At 39.5% G+C, this 17,693-nt stretch overlaps 2 protein-coding genes across 7 annotated transcripts; one reads left to right on the top strand and one right to left on the bottom strand.

The window, feature by feature from the left end:
- Positions 1-181: 181 nt before the first annotated feature.
- cax1 (cation/H+ exchanger protein 1) lies at positions 182-11,109 on the top strand. Of its 4 annotated transcripts, none has more exons than XM_039791483.1 (20): positions 182-390; positions 1,425-1,601; positions 1,764-1,891; positions 2,141-2,249; positions 2,394-2,510; positions 2,594-2,655; positions 2,759-2,947; positions 3,079-3,264; positions 3,906-4,008; positions 4,399-4,540; positions 4,892-5,075; positions 5,186-5,285; positions 5,385-5,503; positions 5,819-5,856; positions 5,953-6,206; positions 6,523-6,659; positions 6,893-6,987; positions 10,214-10,292; positions 10,378-10,486; positions 10,706-11,109. In XM_039791483.1, exons 1-20 carry the CDS (start codon positions 318-320, stop codon positions 10,777-10,779), a joined length of 2,475 nt encoding a protein of 824 aa, XP_039647417.1. In that variant the 5' UTR covers positions 182-317; the 3' UTR covers positions 10,780-11,109. The 4 variants fall into 4 exon arrangements, with proteins under 4 accessions (XP_039647417.1, XP_039647420.1, XP_039647419.1 ...); XM_039791486.1 differs by having other exon boundaries at positions 184-390; positions 3,909-4,008; positions 5,953-6,083; XM_039791485.1 differs by having other exon boundaries at positions 184-390; positions 5,953-6,083; positions 6,526-6,659.
- A 995-nt stretch (positions 11,110-12,104) lies between these two features.
- On the bottom strand, positions 12,105-17,192 carry klhdc10 (kelch domain containing 10). 3 transcript variants are annotated; one of them, XM_039792307.1, is made up of 9 exons: positions 16,939-17,192; positions 15,632-15,853; positions 15,371-15,525; positions 15,080-15,228; positions 14,894-14,978; positions 14,661-14,727; positions 14,532-14,579; positions 14,198-14,337; positions 12,105-13,678 (listed from the first exon to the last, which is right to left on the bottom strand). In XM_039792307.1, exons 1-9 carry the CDS (start codon positions 17,027-17,029, stop codon positions 13,460-13,462), a joined length of 1,176 nt encoding a protein of 391 aa, XP_039648241.1. In that variant the 5' UTR covers positions 17,030-17,192; the 3' UTR covers positions 12,105-13,459. The 3 variants fall into 3 exon arrangements, with proteins under 3 accessions (XP_039648241.1, XP_039648242.1, XP_039648243.1); XM_039792308.1 differs by having other exon boundaries at positions 13,460-13,669; XM_039792309.1 differs by lacking the exon at positions 12,105-13,678 and adding an exon at positions 13,685-13,867.
- Between the last annotated feature and the right edge of the window lie 501 nt (positions 17,193-17,693).

Below are 17,693 nucleotides of genomic sequence, written 5' to 3'. Positions count from 1 at the left end.
TTTTGTAATTCCTAATTTGCTGTACGTATTAGATTCTAAATAAAGTAAAAAAAAAAGAAAAGAAAAGAAATGTTAAGATCATCAGAGACAAAACCCCCCAAAAATAAATAAATAAAAAGACTGAAACAGTAAGATTTTAAATCTTGCAGTCATCGCTGCTACTCCATCCACCTCCCCGCCCCTCTCTGTCTTTGCTGGGCGTCAGACTACCGAGGTGAACAATCATGACCCCACGGCAGACTTCATAAAGAGGGAGTGAACACTTGACGCACAGATGATACAGGACAGGAGCGACACTTGGGGAATAGACTGGCAAAATGTCACACATAAAGTCTTCGCTGATGCCATTTGATGTGGAGAACCTGCGTAGAAGATCCTCGAATGATTTAGGTAAGACTAAACTACTCTGCTTCTGCTGTGGCTTTCGCATTGACCTCCATTCAACCAACACCCTGAGTTTGTTCCTCTACAACGGAATTTTCTGGCTATCATAATTTGTCTTTGCGTTTTGTGTTTATTTCTTGGCTTCTTTGACATTTGACTTGCGCGTTCATCAAAGGCACCTGTGCTGCCAAGCTTCCCTTCAATCTGAACTAAACTTTGAGAGCGAAAAACACGTTCTGTAGGACTTTCTGTTTGACTGTCGAACTCCATAGAAGTCCCCTTTTTTCCTAGAAGAATTGTTTTGAAGTCATTGTAAACGTATAGACGTCACTGAGGTCAATTTTGGTATACCTCTACGGACAGGTGGAGGTGAGGATTGTGTCCGAAATCAGAAGCATTGCTTCTTTCCTGTACTTTATATGGCGATTGCCTTGTGATGATCACAATTTTGCAATCATAATGCAGATTATCCATCTTATTCACATAATGTTAGTTTGGTGGATTGTCTCATTACGCAGACAAATGAGCAATCATTTATTGTTCCTAACTTTCATGCAGCCAAAAGACAGTTCTCTCCTTAGCTTCTGGCTGTATTCTTAAAGTTGTCAGCACACTACCATAGTAGTTTTAAAAAGGGCATTTGATTTCAGTTTTCTGAGGTGTTGAAAGATGCTATTTCTGAATGTGCAGTCTCCTTCATCAACTTCCAGTTGCTTCCTGAATCTATCCATTTTTAATTCTAATTTTAATTACAAATCATAGCACAGTTTTCTCATCTCTGTGATGCAATGCATTTATAATGTGATCAGTCTTGGCAGAGGGGACACTGCATGACTCTCAGGAGGTTTTTGTTAGTCACACACTTTTCACCATGGCTGAAAGGCATTGGTCCTGGATCTCAATCAACTGCTACACCTCTAATGCAATGACCAATGTGTGATGCAATGCATAAAGTCACTGCTGAACTGGCAAAAAAAATCAATTCATGTCAAAATATTGTGTATGTAAAGCTCTGTTCTCCATGATATTTCCTTATCCAGAGCACTCTGGAGATCCTGAACAGCATCCACATGTTCCACGACGACAGTCCCAAACTGATTGGCTCTGTGTTGGCCCCCATCATCCAGAGCTAGGCGCAGTGGAGACACCCTCCCCAGATGCTTCTGCCCACTACTTCTGTCACTTCACACCCAAATGTTTCCTCACCGTCCCCAGAGGTGAATGAGACGTTACATGATATCACAAAAATGATTGTTAGACAGGACGGGTCAAATGAAAGGGCGAGAGCATGCATCACTGCTGTTTATTGTGAATTATTATCGTGATATGTTCTTGTATTGCCATGTGGAAGAGTTTTCTCACAGATGTGATCTGCACAGGAGGACAAGGCACCTCCAGATCTTCTCTGTCTCGGTGTGGAGAAGAGAGTTGGCATGAAAGCACCACAAAGACCACAATCAGAGCTGAAAATGAGGTGGAGGCCCAAAGGGAAGCCAACAACTACAAGGTGGTTCTTGACTGTTAAGGCTCACTCCAAACACTCCCCTGCACCTCCATTAGTATCACCTTTTTCATTGTTATTTAATAAAGAATTAAAAAATGCCTGGGCACATTTAAAAAAGGCAGCTGTGAAAAGGATGTCTTACTGCTTCCCAAGTTTTATTAAATTCAGTGTTTCTCAAAATGTGGGCTGGCCCCCATTTACGTTTATTGTTTTTTGTGACATACTTTGACTTTAAAATCACTCCTTTTTCAGTTTGGCTTCAGAAAGTGGAAGGGCAATGTAACGGAGAAGCCCATTGAAGACCGATCAGACATCATCAAAGGGCTCTACTCTGATCTTAGCATTGTTAAGCCTCAAGAAGGTCTCTTTTTTTTTTTTCTCTCTCTCTCTCTCGCTCTCTCTCTCTCTTTGCACTTTAATTCTGTTTAACAGGACTGAGATACAGACAAATATGGAATTGTTATGTGAACAATAACCTGTATATGGGATTTCTTCTCTCTTTCAGGCCCAGTGGTCACCTTTGGGAACATAGTTTATGTAATTTTATTTGGATGGTGGATATCTTTAATCTACTTTATCATTTGTCCTGTAATGTTTCTAACAATCTTCGGTGCCCCTTATGGTATGTATCCATAAACCAGAGAGTATTTTAGTGTCCCCTGAAATGTGGAGCATCATGCAATTTTTTTTAAATTCTTTGTTTAGGCAAACTTTGTTTCAAGATGGCATGGTACTTTATTTGGCCATTTGGGAAGTCGATAGAAAAGGTAATTTGATATGTAGTATAATACTATTCCAATATTTAAGTGCCATTGCAAAATTACCAATGAGTAATTATTCACCATATCCTGTTATCTCTGCCATTTTCAGGCCGGGGATGTAGTTAAGAGATCCGTTGCAAAGCCTCCAAAGTGTGAGGTCATTCCTGAAGAGAGGGCCAGTGACAACAGTAAGGACCGGGTCAGTGACAAGGACTCCAGGCCCCTTCTGATGTCTTCCCCAATCCCTATTGAGATCCCTGTCCCAGAACCACCAGCTAGAAAAACTTCAAAGCACTGGGTAACAGTCAGAATGACCTTAATCACTTGGCGCAATGAACATTTAGTTATCTGTCTATCTGTCTATCTGTCTATCTGTCTATCTATCTATCTATCGATCGATCGTTGTTTTTTCTCTCTCGCTCTCTGCAGTGTCGCGTCAGCACTTGTGTTTGGTTGTTGCTGGGTTATCCTGTCTTGGCTGTGGTCCACTCCCTGGCCTGTGTGCTCTCATGGCTGCTGGTCTTCACTATACCTGTAGCCAAGATGAATGCTCGCACACTGACCATTGTCCTCCTCATGGCACCAGAGGACATTCAGATTCACAGGCTGGAAAAGGTGCTTGTTCATTTTCTAAAATGTCAGTGGTTAGTTGAGAGAAAGGTGTCGAGGCAAGGAATGTGTGCAGTATTTTCCTTCTTTTGCTGCACTGGTCATGCTTATCAAAACACCAACTACAAGATTAGATGGATGGATAGATGGATAGATGGATAGATGGATAGATAGATAGAACTATACTTTTTTTTTTCTAGCCTTATTTGCTATGCTAACTGAAGTGCTAGGAGTTCTTATGTGAAAATGGCACTGTTGCAGTGTGTAAATGGCCAATCTAATTGGTTTCTATGACTTTCATGACTTTTTATTTTTTTTTTATACTTAAAGGATCAGTTTAACCAAATCAAAAAGAACATACTTTTCATTTACCAACAAGTGGTGTATAACATGTACTGTACATAGTTTGCATCTGCCACTAACACTGTGAAATGTTGTGAATTGACTTCAGAGAAAATAGCTCACTGTTAGAATTGCCATTGGTGGATTAGATGTTGTTCATGGAAAGAAATGTTACCACTAGAGGGAAGCGAGAAATTTTTTTTTTGTCTTGAGTTTTGTATAAACTGGCCCTTATCTGTTAAATGACGGTTTACATCTAATAAATTAATTTGTAACTTGCGGTAAGTGTTTTATATCCTCTTTAGCAGACAATTGAGTGTGAGACCAGAGTCATCTTATGCTGTTATCAAGCTTTCAATGTGTATTACTACAAATACACTGTCCAAGGAATCAACATTTTCGCTCTCAGTATCCTTTTTGGTTCATTGGATCTAACTTGATGAAAGTAAGGGACCTGTAAGAAAAGTTTGTTTGCTTGTAAGAGTTCAGCTATGGCACCATCGGATTGCATTTCAATATACTGGTCTCCTGTATACTCAAAGTGTTGTGGTGGAATTGTGTGCGCAGTTAAGAGCAGGAGACGGGAAAACTGTAGTTGTCTCAATGTCATCTTTGGTCATAGTAGTAGAAGATAAGCATTGTGGACATCTATCCATCCTTAAGTAATATATGTTTGCCATCCCAAATCCTGATTTTATTTCAAAAAGGGTTTGTGTACTGCAGATGTAAAAGGTCAATACAGTTGTGGTTTGTCCACTGTCCATTCGTTTGTTCTCTTTAAGTCTATGTTCCTTGCAGACATGCTTCCCCTGGTATTATTCACTCTCATTATTGGTTATACTGACCGTGAACACAATGTCTGCAGTGCGGAGGCCAAATTTGCCACAGCCATCGCTTCCATCATTCCTCTATCCTACTATATTGGTATGGGTATTGCCAGGTAAGGTTTTATTTTGCATTTCTTTTAAGATTATTTTTTTAGGGCTTTTCCGCCTTTAATTTGACAGGACAGCTAGGTGAGAAAGGGGAGAGAGGGGGATGACATGCAGGAAATTGTCACCGGTCGGATTCGAATGCTGGACCTCTGCGTCGAGGCATAAACCTCTCGGTATATGTGCGCCTGCTCTACCCACTGATCCAACCTGGCCACTATTTTGCATTTCTGTCTCTGGCCAGTAGATGAATGTTAATGAAAGGAGACAGTGCAGACTTGGGGTGTAATTTTCCTCATGAATTCAGATGCACAATATATTTAATGGTTGCTTATTGGTAAATCTGCATATTCCCACAGCATTTCTGCACAGAGTAACTTTGCAGTGGGAGCGGTGGTGAATGCGACATTCGGCTCCATCACGGAGATGACATTCTACATCACAGCACTACTGCAGGGACACAATGCTAAGACCAAATGTTATGAAGAGGTGGTTAAATCAGCACTCACTGGGACCTTGCTCGGGTGTATACTGTTCGTACCTGTGAGTGCCTGAGAAAGACCGATGAACATGTGTACATATCAGTTAACATTCAGCATGATACTCTGACATGATTATGAACCTCTTGCTGTTTGTGTTTGTCAACTGCACAGGGGATCTGTATGATCATTGGGGGCATTAAACACCAAGAGCAGCGTTTTAACAGTCGTTCAGCTGGAGTGAGCTCGGCTTTGCTTTTCATATCCGTAGGAGGTATGTATGGCAGCTGCACATAGAACTCCTTTTTAAACAATATGTCCTCCACTAATGCAATCATAAAACTTGACCCTCATGTTGTAATATTTTCCCCAGGTGTGTTTGCTCCCACTCTCTTCTCCAAGACCTTTGGTAATCTGATGTGTGAAAGCTGCACCAGTATTCCAGGCAATGCCAGTGTAGCCTTCATCTGCAAGCATTGTCACTATGACACGGTGGGCTGCTTCACTAAACCTTTTATATGACTTCATGCAAATTTGAAAACCTATACTAAAATCCAGATTTGCCAATTGTCCCTGCACCTGGAAATGGCGAGGGAACTGTTTGCAGTGCTTCAATGCCTTGATGTTTGTATCAACATATTCCAGACATTCCTACCATGAATATTGAATCTTTATGGTTCTCCACAGCTTGATGATATAAAAAAGGCTTTTAAAATGTATTTATTCATATGGTCACCTTATTATTATTATTATTATTATTATTATTATTATTATTATTATTATTATTATTTTTTTTTTTTTTAACAGAGTTCAGCTGACCCACAATTGATCCTGTCCCATATTGAGTAAGTCTAGGTGCTACATACAAATTTTCTTTTTTCTAAGTAACGGACTGAATAGTCTTTTAATTATTAAATTATTAAAGAAATAATCTTTTCCAGGCCCCTGGTGTACACGATTTCTGTGCTGCTGCCTTCTGCATACCTGATCGGCCTTATCTTCACACTGAAAACCCACTCTCACATCTATGATATCCATATCAGCGATGGTCAAGGGGGCCATGCACACGGTGGTCAGTATGCACAAGAGGGTACCAGCAACTATCACCCCACTGGTGAGGTCACCACTGGCCATCTCCTTGCAGCCAACACATGTATTAATGCCAGCATTGTTTCCACCAGCCACATTGCAACAGGTGTGTGTTTGTGTGCATGTGTATGTGGTGTGCATGTAGTGTTCTTTAATCTTTTTGGTGAAGGAACATTGCGACACACTGACTTGCCTGTTGCCTGCTATATTTGTGCATGTGAGGAAAGCATTTCCCTTGCAGTAAAGTAAAATTGTGCATGCCAAAGGCCTTCAGCATGTGAGGGTGAAGAACCTAAATATGGGAGAAAGTTCAGACTTCGAACTCAACTGGATGGATGTAAAAGTGGAGAAAAACGTCCTGCAACAGTAAGGTAAGTCATAAACGTTAAACGCTGGTAAGCTTATCGTGTGTATGTCACCAGCAGGTCATCATGTAGTCCACTGGTCCCGGTGGAGGGCTCTTGGAGTGCTGATTGTTTCCACAATATTGATGGCCTGCTGCGCAGACCTCAGCACGGAGAACATTGAGCCTATTCTGACCCATTCCCGCATCTCTCAGGTATTCAAAATGCTTTATCTTTTGAAGAGGAAGGGAAATGCCACTTAGATTCCAAGTATCATTGGTCCTTGGTTGATAAGACCACATTAGTATATAGAAGAAGATGCAAACCTTCAATTCAAGTTGAAATTCACAACCTGGAATACATTTTTGATAAACTGACTCCAAGAGTTAGTAAACATTTTATAAACCTCAATGTGTTTCTTTGTACTTTATGCTGCCCCCTTTTGCAGTACTTCATCGGTGTCACAGTGTTGGCCATGGTGCCAGAGCTTCCTGAGATTGTCAATGGGATCCAATTTGCACTGCAGAACAACATCAGCCTGAGGTTAGAGTACACTTTGCTGTTGGAGTATAATTTTTAATTACCGCCTTCTTCCACTTTATACAGGCCATAGCCCACTAGCAAGCGAGCACAATATTTGAAGGGGCAGTTCATCCCAAAATCAAAAAAACATATTTTACCTCTTACCTGTTTATGTGCTTTTTATCAATCTAGATTGTTTTGATGTGAGTTGCCCAGTGTTGGAGGTATGGGCCATAGAGATATCTGCCTTCTCTCCCAATAATTTAAATCTAGATGGCACTCGGCGTGTGGTGCTCAAAACACCAAAAGAATAAATTTGAAAAACTTAACAACAGTGTCGTTTTTCTAGAAAAACATGATATGGTTACTCAAGATAACCCACAGACCTGGGGCCTGTTTCACAAAAGCAGAATATATAAATCCAGGATAACTGATAAAGCGAGGCTTGACCTAGTCTAATCTGTGCATCCTGGCTTGGTGCGTTTCACGAAGGCCAAGCCAGGCTGAGGAGGAGCGACTAGGTTGAGCCAGGCTGAAGTAATTCAGATAGATGCGCGTCCACGGCTTTCCTCAAGACTGCGAGGTCGATCACAGATTTACTGATGCCAAAATGGAGAATACGCATTGTACATACTTTATACAGAGTGAGCAGCAGCTTCTTGTGAAAGTATGATGACGTGAAACACATTATTTGTATAAAAAGAAAAGAAACAGCCGCTGTAGTGAAACAGCGAGAGAAAGCGTAGCAGACAATCGCGGACCGACTGAATGCGTAATTATAGCCTAAATATATACATTAACTGACCACTGCTCTAAATTGAAGCCGTTATAATCATTCCATTCAAGGATTAGGCTACTAATCATTTGCACAAATTAACAGTTGTACTCTTTGCCTTAAAAGTAAGCAGAAGATAATGTTACTCAGGAAATTTACCATGAAGATAAATTTTCTATAACGCTAGAATATGATGCGTAAATATCTCTTTCACTCTGTTCCTCTCCCTCTCTCTCACGGGCTACAATATAAATGTCCTAAGTCATATTAACTTCCACTGCTCGATTTTAATGCAAAGTGTTCAACTGTTCGTTTTTGCAAATGACAGTGACTCATTGAATGCTTTCAGTTACGAGCAGTAGTTCATAAATGTATATTTTTACACGATCATTCAGTTTGTCCGCTATTATCTGCCACACTTTTTTTTTTTTTTTTTTGCGTTAGTTTTATTTATTTTATTTTTTTTATAGAGGACGAGTTTCCTTCTCTACATATTATAGCCTATGCCTTACTCTGCCATATGTATGGACATAGAAAGAAATTGGACTCTAAAATCTAGAAACTATAATGATAATTAAGTGATAAATGCCATGCACACTGTAAACATGAATGGAACAGAGTATATTCATCGGTTATTTCCCCCCAGCAATATATAAGGTCAAAAACCATTGAGGTGTCCTCTCCCTGTTGTTACATGAATGTACAGTAGCATACATCACTAGATAGTTATTGGTCCAGTGAACTAAGACTATCATTTGGGAGGATTGTACAATTAGGATATGTTCTTAAAATTGTACAATCCTCCCAAATTATAGTCCCAGTTTACTGGACAACACAAATTGTGTGCTAAGAATGCCAAATACAATGTACATGGAAGAGGAACAAACACGATCCTTATTGTTAAAGAATTTAAAACAAAATTAATCAACTAAAATAATTCAAGGGCATTGGTCAACTATAGAAATGTACACATTTTATTATTTCCTTGTTTAACAGACTTCATTTAAAACACATTTGCAATGTTATCAGCCTTTTCTAATTATCTCAACAACTGCCATAATATATTCATCAAACTTCTAACAATATGTGAACAGCAGTCTTCATACAGCAATATAACAGTAACAATGACTGTCACATGAATAATTATTTAAAAAAAATAATGGTCACAACTTTAAATAATATCAGTAGTTAAATGAACAGAAATTTGCACCTGTTGTATTTTAATCCAGGCTGATAATAACAATAGGGTAAAACCACTGCTGGGTGATCAGAAAAAGGCTCCAGGATTAAATAAATCCTGGCTGTTAGCCTGGTCGGGAGCAGGCTAGCTGCACAGAATAAATTTCCATGGTGATTTATGTACCTCCGCTTTCGTGAAACCGAGTCAAGGCTAAATTCATCCAGGATAACTGGGAAATCCCAGCTTAATCCCTTATCTTGGTTTTGTGAAACAGGCCCCTGGTTGTGAACAGTTTCATGTAGGAACTATTTTCTTTCTACCAAACTACACCTGCCAACTGTATCGCTGCGCAAAAGGAAGCGTAGGCTTCTCATGGATGTCTAACTTGTGGTCCGATATTGCTATCTTTATCTTTTATCTTTATTTCAGATCCCCATTAGCTGCTAACAGTGTAGCAGCTACTCTTCCTGGGGTCCACATAAAACAATTACAACAGCTAATAGTAGTGGGGATGTATAGCTAACCAATAGGCTAGCTCACCTGAGCTAACTAACATTACAGCTCAACCGAGGAGGATGGCATTAATGTTTACATCTCAGAATCAGAAAATCTTTATTGGCAAGTATGTGTTTTTTTTTTTTTTTTTTTTTTTTTTTTACACATAAGGAATTTTGTTTTGGTGTTTTTGGTGCATGTCACACATTCTCTAAATAGAATATAAACCGTTTAAGTAAATGTACACAGTATGTATTAAGTTAAAAGTAAAATTAAAAAGAGCAGTACAGCAGAGTAAGTACACTGGCATGTAGAGCCAGAGCTGGAGTGCGGAGAGTGTCCGGGTGGGTTGCGGGCCTTGTTGATAAGGCTAGTGGCTGATTGGAGGGGGGGGGGGAACTGTTCTTGTGGCGTGAGCTTTTGGTCCTGATGGACCTCAGCCTCCTGCCAGAGAGGAGTGACTCTCTAGCTCACGCTTTCCTGAGCAACAGCATCTTGTCTGCTTCTTTCTTCGCGCTTTGGGGGGCATATTTCGGTAGAAAAAAAATTGTTTCTACATGAAACTGCTCTCACAACAAGGTTTGTGAAAAAATAAGATGGAAAAATATGTATTTTTGATTTTGGGGTGAACTGTCCCTTTTTTAAGCAATGACTAAATAACCGTAGTGTGATAGTTCAATGTCTAATTTGTAATTTTACTCATTTATAAACAAAAAGATGTTCATTGTTTGAACAGCATTACATGTTATACAATTTCTTCTTTTAAACTTATATACTTATATGGTCTTTGTCTACAGTCTTGAAGTGGGCAGTTGCATTGCTGTGCAGGTCTGCATGATTCAGATTCCACTGCTCGTACTCTTCAATGCCTTCTATGTAAGCACCCAGTTTTTGTAACTAATAGATTTTTTTACATAATGCAATTGTTTCAATCATGACACAGCAAACTCTTTTCCCCCAGGATGTTGGATTTGTGCTTGTGTTCAGTGATATTCATCTGTGGGCCAGCATCTTTAGTGTCATTCTGGTCAACTACATCTTCATGGATGGAAAATGTGACTACTTTCAGGGTGAGTCAGGATGCAGAGATTTCTCCACATAATGGACATCAATTCACATAGACCAACAAAATATTAGATGTTGGCAAATAAGCAATTAGTTATACCTTAACTTCTAAACCATGCAGATTCAAGAGTCAGCAGATAAGAGGATGTGTGCATATGGCCTGTATTTTGTTGTTGTAAATGTTAAGCTTGAATTGACATGTAGATCAACTCTTTTGTTTGCAGGCACTGCTCTAGTGGTTGTCTACCTCATCCTTTTGGCTCTTTACTTCTTTGCTCCATCTCCACGCTCTTGTTGATCTGCTTGCCAAGAAAAATCCTATAAAAATGCATTAGTCCTTAATCTTCAGATGGTTTGTGTTCAGTGGCACAAAAGATGGAAAAATATTTGGATTGCGTTGTGAAATTTCACAGCAGATGCTGGAAGTTAGTAGCTTCTGTCAGCTTTTTGTCAATATATTAAATTGTGTTTTGTGCACTTGAACATATTCCCAGTTCTGGCTGTAATCAAAAATCTGTGACTTTGATTTTTTGCTCTTGCATTTAAATATACATTTGTGGTATTCATTTTTGGCGCTTATATATTGTAATATGTGGTTTATAAAGGACATAATAAATGCATCTATTTAAAAAAATTTGAAATAAGATCACTTTTTTAACCAGTGCTTCACTACCTACATAACACAACTTTGTATTTAAACTTTTCTTTTGAAAAATGTACACCACTATAAATTATATTGGAGTTTTAAGTGTGGGTAAACTTTGATATCTTAGCTTTATGGCTCTAAAAAGTTAATTGACATTTTGGCACATTTAGTATTATCAACAGGACAAACGACATGCATGATATCACCTTGATCTAGTTTGCATTATCAGAATAGAAGTGGCAACAGCAGTTCATTCGAAAATTGTCTTAAATAGAAAATTATTTATGTATCATGCTAATAATTAGTCGAACAAAGGGAACGGGGAATCTGAGTGCTTTTTACAGAACACTTTTATTAACAGTACTCCCAACAACATTCACACAAGCCTACTGTACAACATTTTAGGGGTCACTTTTGAAACCGTCTCAAATTAAAGTTTTGATAAAGTTAATATAAAAAGCAGGTAATGACATCATGCAGAACAGAAATAAAAGGGGCAAGGTGAAGTAGTGCAGGCAGATCAAACCATAGGGCAACATCCCATCCTGGGTCTCACCTAACCTCTCATAATCACCTTGCTCAAGTTGCACAATATTTGGCACAGGTTAAATGAATTAAACATAGGAACTCTATTTTGGGTTTATTCCTAATATGTTGCATCCTGTCCTTAAGTCTACTCTGTCTGGCCATTAACAAGAAAAGAATACAAAGCCTCTGTATCCTTGAAACGCAATACAAAATTGCTATTTTTGCCACCACGATGTTGAATGATTATAAGTAACCGCTTATTGAAAATGTTCACTTACTTAAAAACAATTTGTTTAACATGCAAAGATCGTTTACTGCCTATATTTGGGAAATGTCAGCTTCAAAAGTTTGAGAAAGGCACTGCAGTGAAAACAAATGTTTGTATAAGCCTGCTACTAAAGCAACTCCCTGTGCAAAAGATTGTGTCATCAACAGAGGGAGTAAAAGTCTGAACAGATTTAAGTCTTTATTCGAATAAAAGCATTTTTGAATTAATTTTAAAGAGCACCAAATTCACAGTGATGTGTTGCATGGTTTGGTTTACAAATGAGAGCTGCAAGCAAACAGGATGGAAAACTGTTTGCTTGGCTGACTAGGCTGTAACATAATATATAATGGAAAATACAGGAAATACAAGAGCTCAGACATACAGTAGGCAAATCCAGCATTGAACCTTTTCTTCACACACTGACGGGCATACAGTGTTTCTGCGTGTTTTAGCTAACTTATCACAAAAACATATTACTCATGACCATTTTTGAAGTATACCATAACTTTAAAAAAATGATTTTCCTCCCCTCCAGGCAGACACTGGTTTCCATTCTTAAAGTATAAAAACAACTCAGACTTGAACTTTAAGATTGGTTGGCCTCACGGTGACCAGCGTGTCTGCTCTTATTTAGTCACTTATACAAGGATAACATAACTTCAACAATAAAAGCAAACACAAATCAGTGTGATTGACTATGTTAAGCAAATCGCAATTCTCAAGTCACAATTTTCATACCATATAGAGATAAGGGAAATTAAAAGGCTGCCCGGAAGGTCGCAAAACCATTTAAAAAGCAAATCAAAAACACGATAGCATGTCCGCAGAAATGAAAACTATACATGGGATTTGAATTAAATAGGCTAAAATGTGCAGAAACACTGACATGGTCCTTAAGCAAAAACAGTCTGCCACTTTTTAGACTGAAGATAGACCGCTTATATGATCTATTTAAAAAAAAAAAAAAAAAGTAAATGTCCACAAATTTGCAAGACAAAGTGTGCAAACAGCAATATCAGGTGATGAGAATACCCCCAGAAAAACTGAATTAGTCTTTCAAATAAATACACATGCATTCTTCCTTTGCACAGAATTCTTAAAAAGTACTGGAGGAGGCAGATAAAAAAAAAAAAAAAAAGATTGAACGAATGGACAATCTTTGAAAACATGGCATGGCAAAATGAAGTATTTCCAGCTGTCAGTTTGGAGGATGAGAAGCGGGAATTCATGTTTTGCTTGACACAAAGGCATCATGTAAGGAACTGTGGTGGCAACAGGGGGGGTTGAGTAAAATCCATAAAACATTCCACATATTATCTTTATCATCACTGAAACTGCGAAAAATAATAAGAACTAACAAAAAGGCATCCCATTGTTTTTGGTTTTAAGGTGGGGCTACGTTAGGCAGGGGAGGGAAAGGACATTTTCCCGAGAATTTTGCTAAGAATTTAATTCTGTGCTCTGTCAGAATTCATCTCCTCCCAGTCCAGCCCAGCCCGTCCCATTCATTCATTTGTCCATCCTTCCATGTGCAGCCTATTTCAAACGTTCAATGAGTTCCTGTGTGAGTCCCAGGTTGAGCAGCTGCATGGCAGGGATTGAAGTCAGGTGGGGAAAGGCCTTGAGGAGCTTCTCCCAGCATAGCTCCAGCAGGCTGGGTACACCCAGCCAGATCTTAAACAGAGAGCCAGTTCTCTTGTTCTCATGGATGTTCACCACCCCACCATGGATGTACATGCAGCCAGCCTGGGGACACAGTAAAGGAAAAAGAGTAAGACGTAAATATTATATATTCAGTATCGAGAGAGAGTTTACTACATTAATCACCTGGGCCTTTTGGTTCTAAGCTCCCCCATGGGCCATCATTGGTAACTTATGGGAAACTGTGACTGACAAATTATTTTCTGCAGCAATGTGCCAATTGAAAACGGACCAAAATACCATCTGATACAGAATAGATCAATAAGACAAATGAAAGAAAAACATTCTTCTATCACTCACATTTTCATCTCATTTTGCTTTGATTACAGAACATTATCTAGTAGGAAATTAGACTAACAAAAAGGGATAGGTCATTTAAATGAATTCAATGGGTTACATTACATGACTAAATTACTAACTACTTTCATCAACATTTCACTTGTGTACATGAAAAAGATTGTTACCACTGACATGAAACCCCAATGCCCTAAAAACTGCTGCTTGAAATTGCTAATTGAAAAGCTTATTAAATGTACAGTATATGCTCAAAGTGACTGGGGGTTTTGTACTAACTGGCGTGACAGCAGCACAGTGGAAGTAGGCTGGCTCAGGCATCATTGCTGGTAGTTTACTCCACTGGAAAGTCTGCAGGTTGATCTTCCACAGATCAGCTAAAATCAACTCCCCGTTGTAGCCTCCACAGATAAATACATCTACAGCAGAGAAAAATGAATGGTCACATACGGTTTATGTAGCTGTACATGCGTCAGCTTGCAGGGAGTTACTCTCAAATCAGTTTAACATATGGAGGATGGGATATCAATTGACAGGAGTGCCTGTTTATTTTTGAAGCACATGATGTTTATCAGGTGATATTAGCTGCACAGCATTATTGAAAAGTTCTCACCATTTCTTATTTGTACACAGCTATGGCATCTCCTAGGAGCAGGATACCCTGTCAGAAGCACATACATTTTAGAATGGTATGAAAAAGAACAAAACAGGCTTTGTTAATAATGAGGTGCAACAAACAGACCTATTTTGTCATGAGGTTTAGTTGTAAGTTCCTCCCAGGAATTGGTCTCCAGATTGTAAGCATGTATCTATTAAAAAAAATACAATATTTAGTGTTTTGTGCAGTGATTAAGATAGATTTGGCTTGTGTACAAAACAACAAGCTGTAATAAACATTTTGAATTTGAAATTCTGGCTGGCACACGCACACACAGTGACGCGTTTGGTGAGTATACCCTTATTGATAACTGGTACCTTGTCCAGAGGGTAAGATGTCCAGGAAGTTCCTCCTCCCAGGATGTAGATCCTCTGTCCATCATGTGCTATTTCATGCCTGTACCTGTAACACACGCAATACCCCGCCATGAGTTTTACTACACTGAAAATATTCAACGTTTGTTTTGATCCTGTGTAGCACATTCAGTCGTCATAAAGGCGTACCGTTCCTCAGGCAGGTCGTCAGGAGGGTTGTTGGGCTTGAGGTGGGTCCACTCCCTGGTGGTCAGGTCCAGCCTGTGCAGGTCTGTGCTGTAGATGTAACCCGTTGTCCCTCCAAACACGTACAGGAAGCCGTTTATAATAACCATTGCCTGAAGGACGAAAGATAACAGCAAGTTTAAAGTTCAAAAGTTTGTATATCCACTGGATTTAAAAAAACTCAAAATTAGTCTCTACAATATTTTAAAATCCTTCAAGAGAGCGATCACATGACAGGGTGATTTATGAGGTTACCTGTCCATAGATTCTGTTGGGCTTCTTCCCCCGACAGTTGAGCAGTGACCATCGCTTGTACTTCACGTTACAAACATGTACGTCATTGCCATTATTTTCACCAAAGGGGATCCCGGTGCCGCCAAACACCAGGAGGTTGTTGCCGTGCAAAACAGCTGAAGAGACAGCAACACCAAACTCAATTTACATACACATTTTTTGTATAAAATACTAACATTGAGTATCAAAATGTTCAAAACTTTTACATATACAATGTTTCACCTGACATTGACGCCAGCTCTGTGGGCATATAGCCCTCTGTTCGAATCTGCTGCCAGCAGCCGGTGGCAAAGTGGTACCTCCAGAGCTCCCTGAACAGTGGATAGTCTTCGTTCTCTGAGCCTCCTGACTCATCATAGTCAGGGTTGTACCCTCCAAACACATACAGGTTAGTGTTGTCAGCAACGCAGCGATGCCCACTGCGGGCGGGGGGAGTACGATGACCTGGAGAGGGAGGAACAAAGTTTCACAGGATGAGGAGACGGGGAGCATGCTAACAGAGATACTAGACAGATACAATTAACATCCACACAAGAAGCTACAGATGTCCACTACAAGTTGTCAATAAACAACATAAGTCAGGTGAAGTAAATATCACTGGTTGTATTTACTACAAAATCTGACTGAACCTAAAGAAAATAGGCACATTCATCATCCACTTTAGGGCTTTTCAGAACATCCTGAAATCCTTCTGCTTTCAATATGGAGTCATTAAATTGTGTAATCATGATGATGAACTGCTTTGTAAAAGCTAGCCTAATGTATTCATATATTCATTTGTCGTTCTTCCTTGTCACAGAATGCTTAAGGATATCCCAGCATGCCTTGACAGAAAGCATACATTGCTGGGCCCCATGTGTGACTGGCCTTGACAAATGTAAGACTGTATCTGTGACACACAAAAAACGAAAACAGACCAGGACCAGATGTACTGAAGATATACCACAACACTAAAATCTAATAAACTGCCACATGAAAATTTTAGGGATCAAAGAAGAGTCAGTCCTTCCTGGCTTTTTTCCACACATGATGGATCATCTAAATCATGTCCATGTCCTATGTTCTGGAGATAATGATTATCAATACTTGGTACCCAGTAAACGGCCCTCAATCTTAAAATTGGTATTAAGGTGTTTGCAGGTCTGTAAAACCTAGCAATCAATGATTGTGTGTCATGCCATATAATTAGTAAATTTTCGGTGCACTTTAAAGTTTTACAAAACACTATGATAACCATTTACCATAACCAGCTTATAACGTTATTCATTTTGTAACACGTATTATCTTGGCTATGGGGGCTAACAAGCTAATAAAAGATAAACAGGCTGAATAGCTAGAGGTTACTAGCTTGGACGTTTTGCTTAGCAATGACATCAGTAGGAGCGACATTTAAATTCTTATTATGCAAAAGTGACACTGCATTCGGTCGCAGAGGATATCAGTCGCACAGTGTTTATTAGCCTGGCCACATGTGCCAACGTTAAGGTATAACCTGTCGTTAGCATGTCTTGCTAATGTTGTTGACCGACCTGCTAATGTCTCACGGTGCGGCGGCCTGTGTGTCAGTTTCTCGAATCTATTCAGCTGGTCTGGACTGCGAGCACCTTCAGCGTCCGACATCGTTTCCCCTTTACAATCCAGTACTGAAGAACGTCACATCAAATAAAAACAACATATGCTAAAGCGCTGATAAAACATTATAAATAATATCACATCTCAGTATGAAGCCATTCACAAATTTTACCCCCCGGCCGTGAGACACTTGACCAATCAGAGGGCTTGTTATTAGGACGTAGCATCATTAGAGATGGGCGGGACTGCGGTAGATGCTAGATCGGATCCGCTAGACGTGTCGACGTCAAAAGGATGTGCCTTGTGGCCCGCCTTATTCTGCCTCTGATTGGCTTACCCTGGAATTCTTACCCTAACCCTAACCAATCCACACTCCCCATGCCTAACTATAGACACATGAACCATACGTCGACCATTCTAGCAGATGCGATTTAGGGTCTACCCGGGACTGCGCGTGCCTGTTTTGAAACATCAACAGTTTTTGTATCTGTCAAAGTGCGGTGCATTACAATACATCTATGGCTCAGTACCGTAGGGACTTTGAAAATGTTGTATGTGTAAAACTGTGGAAGATCAGATGTGCCATGATCTTCAAACAGTCTTTGACAGCGACACGTTCGTCAAGCATGTGCTCACTGAACTTTGAAAGAGAAAAAAACTTTTGGACAAAGACCAGAGCCTTCCTTTGCCTGGATCTTTGATCCAAGGGACG

This window comes from Perca fluviatilis, chromosome 23, assembly GCF_010015445.1.
Source record: "Perca fluviatilis chromosome 23, GENO_Pfluv_1.0, whole genome shotgun sequence".
Taxonomy (NCBI): domain Eukaryota; kingdom Metazoa; phylum Chordata; class Actinopteri; order Perciformes; family Percidae; genus Perca; species Perca fluviatilis.
The sequence above is the reverse complement of the archived record's forward strand: the minus strand, read 5'-3'. Positions and strand labels throughout refer to the sequence as shown.